General features: G+C 40.5%; 1 protein-coding gene across 1 annotated transcript; it reads right to left on the bottom strand.

The window, feature by feature from the left end:
- Positions 1 to 527: 527 nt before the first annotated feature.
- On the bottom strand, positions 528 to 9,645 carry TMED2 (transmembrane p24 trafficking protein 2). The gene is made up of 4 exons (XM_061142066.1): positions 9,355 to 9,645; positions 7,442 to 7,634; positions 4,948 to 5,055; positions 528 to 2,030 (listed from the first exon to the last, which is right to left on the bottom strand). The coding sequence occupies exons 1-4, from the start codon at positions 9,532 to 9,534 to the stop codon at positions 1,906 to 1,908; spliced, it is 606 nt and encodes a 201-aa protein (XP_060998049.1). The 5' UTR covers positions 9,535 to 9,645; the 3' UTR covers positions 528 to 1,905.
- Positions 9,646 to 11,700: the final 2,055 nt, after the last annotated feature.

Raw genomic sequence — 11,700 nt, 5'->3', positions numbered from 1 at the left:
TAATGAGGATTCTAATAGTACCCAAGGTAGTGGATGTTTTGAGGAATAAATGAGACAGACAACCTAAAGCACTTAGCAGGGGGACAGGCCATTACAGTGCTGGATAAACCATAGTTTTATTACCAGCAGGCCCTTAGTTTAATAAAGAGGAATGGTTCCTAAAGGCAGAGATCTAGATTCTGGTCACATCAGTCACTCATCTGTGAGCCTTGGATGAATCATTTAATCCCTTTTAAATTTACTGCCAGCTACCATAAACCAGGTGGCTGACTGAAAATACACTTTTGTTCCAAAGAAAAAAATACTTCAGATATTAATACTGACCCATCAAAGAAACCACACAGGGAAACCTAAAATTGGATTCCTGTTTACTATTCTCAAGTTCACAGGCATGAAATGTAACAGATGTTTATAATAGGCATCATTACTGGGAAAACATGACATGTCTCATTTCAGCTTTGATTAGAAAGCTGGTATTTAACAAATGTGAATTAATTATAAATATATAAAACACAGAATACCAAGACTGTTTTTAAAAAGAACTGTTTATTTACTGAACCTGGGGCAGATCAGATACACAACCAAATTTAAATTTACATCTTTTAACTCAATTTTGAAGTGTTTGCACACACACACGCACACAAATTGGCATGCAACAGTTGTCCTAAGGTAAAACTCAGTCACCTTAAACTGTTGCAAGTATTTTCACCCAAGGTTGAAAAACTGTTTACCCTGAACATGAAAACCTGTAACAAATTTAATTATACAAAACTCGTTACTTGTAGTTTTCCCCTTGCAAAGATCCAAAAAAAAATGTACAAGTAACCAATATACATCAGTCACAACATAATCCTGGATCACCCCCACACCAAAACCAGATGCTCCTTGATTTTTAAACCCATCATCAGAGACCAAAAGAAAGTCGTTTCGTTCTATACAAAACAAAATTCACATGTGCCAAAAAAGAAAGACCCAAGAAAAACAAAAACCCTAGTACTGACAGCGATGTTCAGTACCCTAATTAAACAGTGGCCAAAATGCCACTGATCAAAAATAAAATAGTGGCTGTATATCACTGCAAAGAAATCCAAGAAGCTTTAACCCTTTGGCATCGGAAATCCAGATTTTTCCAATTACATGAATGCATACCTCCCACATGCCAAGAGTAGAGCAGCTGGATGCGCCAGCATAGAAAGAAAAAGGGCCACCATTTGCCGAAACACCCAGAGAACTGGCTTTAATAGACTTCTCACAAGGTTAGGCAGAAACCAAAAAATGGTTATTAGCTGCTTGTGTCAACAATTTTAAGTGGAGGTGATTGAGTTCTAAGGTTCAAAGTGAAACTTTGGAGGGGTGGGTAAAGGTTGTTGGTTTAAGTCTTATCTTTAAAGCAAAAACAAGATAGACAAAATATAAAAGTACCAACCTGGTCACATACTCTGGTCACAGAGCTCTACCATCAAGCTGGATAGAAAATGTCAAGATTCAGATTGTTGTTTCTCAACAAAATGAATCTTCCTAGTGACTTGAACTGCAGGATAAGGGATCCCAAGAATAGAGTCATTTTAGTAAAGTACTATCCTGAACAAACTGTATTTTATAATGAAAACAAAAGGAAAGAAAACTAAGGACTCTACACCTATATTCAGCTTACAGTGTTTGAGTTTTGGGAGGGTCTCTATAATGGAAGCAGAATTCAAATATGAATTTATGCCAATCAAATGTCAAATTTTTACTATAGCTTTCCTAAAAAGGTGTTTTCCCCCAATATCAATTAATCACAAAGAAACATAAGCTGTGAAGATACAGTTCAGAAAATAAAAACATAGAAACTAATGACATTATTATGATCAAGATGTTTGGTAAACAGTGAATTATGAATTTGGGATTATGGGGAAAAGGCTTTTAAACAACCCTCCGGACTTCGAAGAATCTCTTCAGGTAGTAGATCTGTCCCAATGTCATGGCAACTAGAACAAGAGCTTCAAAGAAGGACCAAAGGACCACTCTGCTGTTTGTGTTGTCATTGACTGTTGAGGACAAACAAACAAAATTTAACAAACAAAAGAAACAGCATAGACATCCAAAATCACCCCCTAGTCTTAACTCCATGTCAAAGTTAACACTTCACACAACATTGACAGTAATCAGAATACCTTTATCTTTTGTACCCAAGCACTTACACATACTCAGAAGCAGAGTTTTACATTTAAATGAGACCTTAAAAGATTAATGGAGCAGTGAAGTCCACTCTGCTTATGCATGAGAACAGAGAAAAAATGACTTGCCCAAGGTCACTTTCTAGAGTTAAAACCCAATCCAACCTTCTCTCTCTCACACAAAGAAAGTCCCTAAGATTAGAATCCTTTTTGCTGAATCAGAAAATTCAACCTTATTCTTTCAAGATAAGTTACCCAAGAAGCACTAACTACTAAGTTAAAATGTTTCAAAGTGCCTTTTCTTTAAACATTTATTTAGTATTTATTGAGCACCCACTATGTATCTGGCATTGGTTCTAGATCGAAAGGTTTCTCAGTTTCACAGACCAATGCTGGCAGCTATTACCAAACTTAAACTAGTTACAGGATTTACCTCGTTTTTAAGCTAAGAAATTGATCAAAAGAATAGTATGGCTGCATTAATTTATAGCACTCAATTTATGTTACATTCATTCAAGTTCCTGATCAAATTCCTTAACTTTTAAAAACTACTGGGTAGTTTCTGATTTTTCTGCAAATGGCCAACACTAAAAACAATTATAATTAGCAATTCAGTAATAGAGATGAATAAGTAACTGGCATATTTTTAGATATATATGTATCATTTATAAAAAGAGAAACTAGAATTGCAATAACTGCGGGACTGATGATCACTCAAAAAGAAGTCAAAAGCAATTAAATGACTCCAGACTCAAGGAAAGAAAATGACATTTTTCCCCCCAAGTAAGAATAGACAAACGCTCAAAACCATTAACTAGAATTCTAAAAACCACCAACACTGAAATTTTAATGTTCATTCCATGACATGAAATTTATTTCTGCTGCAAACTTTATAATCCATTTTTAACATAATGACTAGCATCTTAACCATATAAAAACAAGTATTTATCTCTCCCTTCAATAACAGAAAAATGCATCTTTAAACTTAAATAGAACACACTGAAGCATATAACATAGGAAAGCAATCATCGAGGAAAATATGTGTACATAAGACACTGTTCTCATGTCACTCACATATTTTTTGTTGTTGTTTAGTTACTGTCATGTCTGATTCTTTTGCAACCCCATGGACTCTAGCCCACCAGGCTCTTCTGTCCATCAGATTTCCCAAGCAAGAATACTGGAGTGGGTTGCCATTTCGTTCTCCAGGGGATCTTCTCGACCCAGAGATTGAACCCAAGTCTCCCACATTGGCAGGAGGACTCTACCACTGAGCCACCAGGGAAGGCCAGTTCACACATTAGCCTGATCTAAAAACAGTACTATTACAACCCTGGAGGTTTTTTAAAAAATCTCATTATAGCCAGCTCTGAGGAGCGAGTGTTGTAGGAAGATGTACAAAAAACAAACAACATTGTGGGAACTATTGGATTTATAAAGTTAAACTGAATGTCTAAAATTCTATTTTGTTTGTGAAAATTCAGGAGTATCTCCACTCAAATTAAGTATGAGAGAAAAAGGTGGGATGCCTCCAAGGACTGCAAGATGGGGGCCTCCTCTGGCTGCCGTGCTAGCGGAACTACAAAGCAGTGAAAGTTCTGAGCCCTTCTCATCACTGGGCTGGTCCCCTCCTGGGAGCAAAATAGCCAACAGGTGATGGAGGGAAGATTAAGAGCACAGGCCAGGAGAAGGAATCAGGTGGAAGAGGCAAGCGTGGCTGCATGTAAGCCTCAATCCATCTCATGCCCCAATGCCCCTAGAAAGGTCAGAACAGAGGCACCTGTCCAGTCCGTCACATGGACTCATTATTCTCCCAAGGAGAGGTGACGTCTAGGCTCTAGGTCCTAAAGATGCCTTTCCATCACTGGCAAGAATGGAGGCAAGAGGGTGGGAAGAACAGAAACCACATCTTGGAGAAATTCAACCTGTTCTCATCTACTCAAGTCACTCCTCTGTCCACTCCCTACCCTACCTTCAGAACAAAGACTCCAAACACAAGCCACTTTGCATTTATAGACGAGCTTGCGCCCAGTGAGGCCCATCCCCAAGGATGACCTGATGGATGAAGACACTGAACAGGTGTGGACCTGGGTCTAAAATATGATCATCTGGTCTGTGGATCAATATGGTACCTCTTTAATTTTAAACACAAAAGAATCATAATTAGTGCTATACCACAGGTTAAAACAGGCTTTGCAACCTAGGGTGGGATTCCAATTATCAATGTTTCTGAAGACAAACACACTCACAGCTTCCAGTTTGCAAACTTGGGAGCCAAACTGATCTTCACCTGGTGAATACCTCTATTCACGTTTTAATGCTTTTTAATTAAACCACATCCCAGGTTTTAGGAAAAACAGCTAAGCCTCGGCATGTAATTATTGATCAAAAAGTTTCAAATATCAGATTTAAAACCAACGCAATGCCCATTTTATGTTTTTCCTTTCTGCTTTATGAAAACCATTAGCTTACTCCCTAGCTGACCACACATTTTTTAAAACTCATAAAAGAAAAAAAAAAATAAAACTCATAAAAGCCAGTGCTGAATCTAAACAGCATTGTTTGGTTTAAAATGAATGTCCCAATAATAAATTAGTCTAATACAAAGCTCTACAAACAAATGTATATACTCAAATATCTTTGCATGGGTGCTTTTTTAAAGCCAATCCCTTAGTATGTTTATGAGTCCAAAATTTCTGAATGAGGAAAACACAACCCAGCTCTTGGGTAATACAGGTCACCGATCATGGCCCTCGGACACTGCTGCCAAGTCAAAGCATTAACTCACTCGCTCTGTGTATTCTCTCTCGGACTTCCATGTATTCCTGTTCATGCTTCACAGCTGTCATCGCCACTGCGAGTTCATTAATCATTTCTTCTAGCTTGTTCTGGTGAGCTACAAAAGGATTTGAAAATGGTTAGAACATATTTGGCAATCTCTTTCTGAAAAATTCTTAAAACCAGAAAAAAAAAAAAAAAAAACACACCTCTTCCAAAGAAGGCATACAAAAGAAGCTATTTTTCAGAAATGACTCATTTTGGACCACTGATGACGATTTAATTCCCCAAGAATTTTTAAAAAGTTCGTTCCCAGTAGAGAAACCTCTTTCAGAGTAGGAAAAATACTATACAACATTTACTGACTAAAGGAACACAGCCCTAAGAAATGTCTTCTAAGGAATTGCTAAGTGAAGTTCACTAGACTCACTGCCAACCATAGTGGAGATTAAAAAAAAAAAAAAAGATGGAGGAGGGGCACAAAATACAAATTAAACAAAAACTGTAATACTAACATTCTAGTAATAATCCTACAAACAACAATATTTAAACTAAATAAAAATCTACTCTTGAAAATTCTGTAACTCTAATGTTAATTTAAGAAAAGTATCAAAGCTGACTTTTTATGAAGCTAAGCAGAGAAAAACATGAAGATGTTCTAGGGAAAATCTATACCAATTCAACATTCTAGTACTATAGTCAAAGCAATCATTTCACTACAGTGGAAAATAGCAGTCACTGCAAGTGAAAATGCAAGTTTCCAACTGCTCAAGGTCTAGAACCAGGCATTCTCTTTAGCAAGGTTAAACTAACAGTTCTGAAGTATTTAAGTGTATGTTTATAGGTAATGCTGTATTATGGCAATGTACAAACACGTAGGAAAAAAATATACCACAAGGGAAGACTGCCATCAGAGGGATCTCTTCACTATTGCCCCAAATCCGGCCTCATCTAGAATTTCAAATTGCCACAAATAATTCTAAATTTCTTATGAAAAGCCAACAGCCTCTACCATTTTAAGGCAGTTGGGCTGGAATCACAAATAATCTCTCACCAGCTTCATGTCAGAAGCCCATGCACTAGGTGGAACCTTTAGAGCAGAGTTTCTCAGGAGAAGCACTGTGGACATTTTGGACCACATAATTCTTTGTGGTGGGAAAGTGTCCGATGCAGTGTACAACCACCAACCTATTCAGGAGAATCAAAAATATATCTAGATATTGCCAAGTGTACCCTGGGGAGCAAAAAACATCCTGAGAACCACTGCTTTAGAGGAAAGCTTGATTTTTATAGCTGTCATTCACCAATATGAACAAGCAAAAGCGAGACTGTTAAACATCATGTTAAAGGATTATTTAAGGAAAATATTCACACTCACCAGCCAACATTTAAATAGCCAATGTTTAAAAAGGACTATTTTCCAGAAAACAAAGTCAAAGCCCTTCAAAACTAATTCTGCTTGAGAATTAGCCAAGTCCTGTCCTGAACTGCAAATGGCCTTGAAAAGCAAGCACAGAAATTTCTGAGTAGTATGATTCTCTAAATTCTACAGATTTCAAAACTTAAAAAGAGTTCACCTTACTTATGTAAATACTCTATGAAGTGTTCACTATCTAGGGCAAATTATATCACATTAATACTATGAAATAAACTACTAGTTTCCAGAAGTCCTGAAATATACCATGCCCACCCCCACCCTGGTCAAAAAAATCCTTATGTGCAGGCTCCTGATAAGCAATTTATCCAGAAGAATCAACTTAGGGCTCACCGCTGATAAGCTGAGCAATAAAAATTAATCCACCTGCAACATATGTCTGACAAAGTTTTTCTCGCCTTATCTAGGGTAGACGGGGCTTCTAGAACTGCATTTCACGTCTAACCAAGTTTCACGTGACCTAACCTCTATCTCGTGTAACAAAATAAAAACCACCAAAAAAACAATCACTCTAAAACTCTAAATTAGTTGTAGGGTTTTTTTAAACTAGGAGAAAAAACACTGTCATGCTAACAGACTGAGGTTAGAAAGGAAAGCAGAAATTAGACAGTAGGCAACAAAAATATGCAGAAAGACTGTCAGAAAACAATCCACATACCATCCCAGGTATCTCCACCACCTGAAGAAGAGTGTAAGATATAAACACACACATACAAAAACAAGAAGTTTAGCTAAAGTAGTCATTTATACAAATGAGCAACTAAAGATGCATATACCAGAGTAGGCAAATTAACAGAACAAACAACCTAGGATACATGTAACTTACCTGCTGCCAGAAATGGCAACTGGAAAGAACTAAAATATTAACATGAACCTCCGATAATTTTTTTGTTAGTTAGAAGATCTGGATAAATAAAAAGTGTATTTCACAAAAGGTTTTTGGTTGTAAAGACAGTCAGTGAACCTAAAATAAGCCATTAAAATAAATACTACATTCAGGTGGAGAAAATGTACAGGATTAGTATTAACTCTGAGAAAGGGATATAAATCTTCAGAATGTTCATCTAACCTTCTGTTTCCATATCTTGTCCTTTGGGGGCTTCCCCGATATCAATGGTGAACATCACTATCTTTGGAGTCATGGTAGACATCCTATTGCTAAAACAAAACTTGTATGTTCCATCCATGTGAGCAGCAAATGTGTATTTCCCACTGGACTCCCGGTCTCCTTTATAAATTCCTTTATTATCAGGTCCTGTAATCTGGAGGCAGAAGAGAAATTCATGAGATAACTCAAAAGATTCAAAATCATAAATGAGGAGGGAATAAATTGGGAGATTGGGATTGATGCAGATATACTATTGATACTGTGTATAACATAGATAACCTAATGAGAACCTATTGTACAAAGAACTCTACTCAATACCCTGTGGTGACCTAAAAGGGAAGGAAATCCAAAAAAGGGGATACATGTAAACCTACAGCTGATTCACTTTGCTTTACAGGAGAAACTAACACCACTGTAAAGCAACTATACTTCATTAAAAAATAATTTTAAAAATAAAACCGTTAAAAAAAAAAAAAAAAAAACGTTAAGTGATGTCTATTGACAGTCAAACATTCACTAGGAAAATGTAACCTGAACTTCGATCCACTTCAGTTAGTGACAATAATCTCTTTGGGCTACAGTTCTCCCATTTAAGAAACAAGACTCTCTGAATATCTTTCAACTCGGACTACATTTGTCTTAATATTCCAACTTAGTAAACCAATCAGAAACAGAAACCACACCATACACTTGTCTTCAAGTGGCCCAATACCACCAACAGACAGACAATTATGTAGCTATTTGTATCAAAACAACAAAAAAGAAATCTCTTTTGAAACTAAGAACTTTGAGCAAGCCTACACATCGAGGTTTTCCTGACTGATTACTGCCTATTGTTAAAGGAATCTGCTTTATCTTACATGCCTGAAGACTTAAGGAAAAAGACTAGATTGGAAATTCACAGACCCATGTTCTCATCCCAGTGTGCTCCAAATCAGTTGTCAGACCTTGCGCAAGTAGTTCCTCTTATGAAGCCCGTGCCACCTGCACACTGAAAGAGCTGATCTCTTAAGAGCTTAGTTAATTTTAACAGTTATTACCTCCATTATCCCCTTATTTCTCAACTTCACTTGTTTTGTGTAATTTATGCCCAACTCTGCTGATGGTAACTGTTAGATGGAAAAACCCATAGACACAATTAATCATCCTAACCGGTAGCTTTAAATATTAACTCCATCGGGTTTCCTTAAAAAAGTTAGAGGCGAGTCATTCTTTTGGCTTAAAGAAAATGATATAGGATAAAATTTAGGGACTGCGATTTTCCGTTTTCTCCAGATACTTCACTGCAATCACTTCTAAAATGCATGACCCAACTCCAGTCTCTTAGTCAGAGATGACTAAACGAGGTATCCGAAGGTCTGTGTAAGAATGGGTTAACTCGGGTCCTTTCTACGAAAAATAAAGGCAAACACAACGCGAACGTCTACCTAGCATTCCTCAACAGCTTCCGATTTACTTTTTCAGAAGTTTCCATGCCACGTCCCAACTTTAATTCGCGCTAGGAAGGGAAGCAGCTGCTGCCCGGATCGAGACCTGCCATCAGCTAAACAAGACCGTGTAGCGCCTCCTGGGCCCGGAGATGACACGCGGCGCCTGGTAGACAAAGCTCGGCGAGAGGTTCCAAGGGGAACCAGCCGTTCAAGCTGAGAATCCAAAGCAGCCAAGCAACGGTTCCGTCTCCCGAGCGGAGCTCGGAAAGCGGGCGGGTGCGAGGGAAAGGGCCGTTAGGGGGTCGCCGGGTGGCGGCCCGGGCCCCTCCCAGGACTCGGACAGCGGCCTCCGGGTCCCGCTCTCCACGCTGGCCCCGCGCGGGCCCCGGGCGCCGCCAACCCCCGAGCGGCCGCGGGCCCCCGCCTCGGGCAGCGCGCCCGCACCTCCACGTCGATGTCCAGGAAGCCGCCCTCGGCCACCTCGAAGATGAGGCCCATCTTGGTGCCCGAGGTGACCCGCTCGAAGAAGCATTCCTCTGCATGGGCGTCAATGCTAACGAAGTAGCCCGAGGCCGTGGCCAGGAGGGCGGCCAGGAGCACCAGCAGCTCAGCGAGCGTCACCATGGTGGGGCTGGGGCCGAAGCCAGGACCGGGACTGCGGCCTCCGGAGCCGCCGTCGTCGCTGCCGCCACCGCTGCCTTCTCAGCCGCCGCCGCCACAGCTCCGCCCCTTCCGGCTGCGCCACCCGAGGGGGCTGATGCGGGCGCCGCGGATTGGCGAGCTCCCGTAGCTGCCACGTAACGGCCGCACGGCGGCCGCCGAGGGACAAGAATGCTCCGCGCGTCTCGAGCCTGGACGGTGGCTCAGAAGGACCAGAAACTGTCGTTTCCGTTACTAGTTCCATTCATGTACTACCTAAACTTCTATGGGCCATACTAGGAAGCGGTAGTATCAAGAAACCTCCTCTGCCTCCTGCAAGACGCTCTTAGGATCATCCATAAAGACAGCGGAAGATTTGGAGGAAGCAATAGTAGTGTAAGGAGGAGATGGGGCTGAAGCCAAGGGCTTTGAACTTTTATGTTAGTCTGCTCTCAGCTCAAACAAAAACAAAAACAAAAACACGAGGGGGGAAAGACGGGGTGGGTATAGATTGGGAAGGGGCACGAGGGAAACTTCTGCGATGTTGGAAATGTTATATCATATCGTCATTAAATGATGGGTAGATATTAATGTAAAGGGCTTCCCTGGTGGCTCAGATGGTAAAGACCCTGCCCATAATGCGGGAGACTCGGCTTCGATCCCTGGGTCAGGAAGATCCTCTGGAGAAGGGAATGGCAAACCACTCCAGGAAGATGTTGGAAATGTTTTATCATATCGTCACTAAATGGGTACACGAGTGTTTACATTTGCTTTTTTTAAAAGCTCAAGCTGTATACTTGAGTAGTGCTCCATATTTTTTGCTTTACTGTATGTCTATAATACAACCACATACACACACAAAAAACTTTACTTTGGCTACATCCTCCAAAATTAGAAGTCTCTCATCTCCCCAAAAGCCTTCCTGACACCCCACACCCCCTTAAATTTTGCCAGCTACTAAGACAATTTTTTCCCCACCCTTTGCCTCCTGAGGTACTCCTACACATCCCTCAAAACCCAACTCAAATGTCAGCTCTAGACCTCCTCCTGCACAATACTAGCCCCTTCCTCTGTGCTTAGAAGGCAGATTTGTGCCTCCTGAGTTACAGTCATTTACCACTGTGCCACTCCCGAGGCATTAGTCTTGGCATACGTGTGCTTGTGTGCTGTAGTTTCAGGCCCTACCACAGGGCCACAAAAAAACCTCACCCATGACATGGTAGTTGACATATCAAGTTCACTGAACTGGCCTGAGCATGAGGAGATCTGGGTTGTTACTCCAGCTTTGCACATAGCTGTGTGACCTTATTTATGTTCCATCACCTCTATGAACCTTAATTTCCATATTTGTAAAAAATATGACACCACACTCTTTGCTTATCTGGTAAAGTTATCATGAAAATCAGATGACACTATGTGCTGTGCACTTTGGGGAATTATTTCTTCAAAGACTAGCAGGCAATAGGGGGCAGTAGTGGCCTAATATCCAGTTTCCTGGGCAGGTGTCAAGAAATAGGTACAATTAGGGTGATGATGGAAGTTTCCTGGCTATGACGATATGTTATTGAACTCAAGAGTTCTAATAATGGTCCCCTGATTCCACACCTTGCAAACTGGCAAGGGCCCTGCTTCTCTTGGCAGGTCAGTTCTGTAGTGTCGTCCTGGCAGCCATCACTGGAGGGAGGCTCAGCCTAGAGCCTGCTCTTCCAGCTTCACCAATCCATTTGGAAGCCTCTATTTCCCTATAGTGGGCTTCCCTGGGGTCTCAGTGGTAAAGAATCTGCCTACCAATGCAGGAGACGCTGGTTCAGTCCCTGAGTCAGGAAGATCCCCTGGAGAAGAAAATGGCTTACCCACTCCAGTATTCCTGCCTGGGAAACCCCATGGACAGAGAAGCCTGGCAGGCTGCAGTCCAAGGGGTCACAAAAGAGTCAGACACGACAACTTAGCGACTAAATAACAACAATTTCCCTATAGTAAATCTCTTCTTGCTTACAATACCATCAGAGGTTTCCTATTAAACTGAATTAAACTGGTGAATATCTTCTTTTTGACTTCCCAAGCAACCCAGCTCTGTAGAAAAGTAACAACAATTCTGTTTTTATCTAGACATTAAATATTAATTTTCATTTTCAAACTGATTCAATAACA

This window comes from Dama dama, chromosome 5 (assembly GCF_033118175.1).
Source record: "Dama dama isolate Ldn47 chromosome 5, ASM3311817v1, whole genome shotgun sequence".
Lineage (NCBI taxonomy): Eukaryota > Metazoa > Chordata > Mammalia > Artiodactyla > Cervidae > Dama > Dama dama.
The sequence above is the reverse complement of the archived record's forward strand: the minus strand, read 5'-3'. Positions and strand labels throughout refer to the sequence as shown.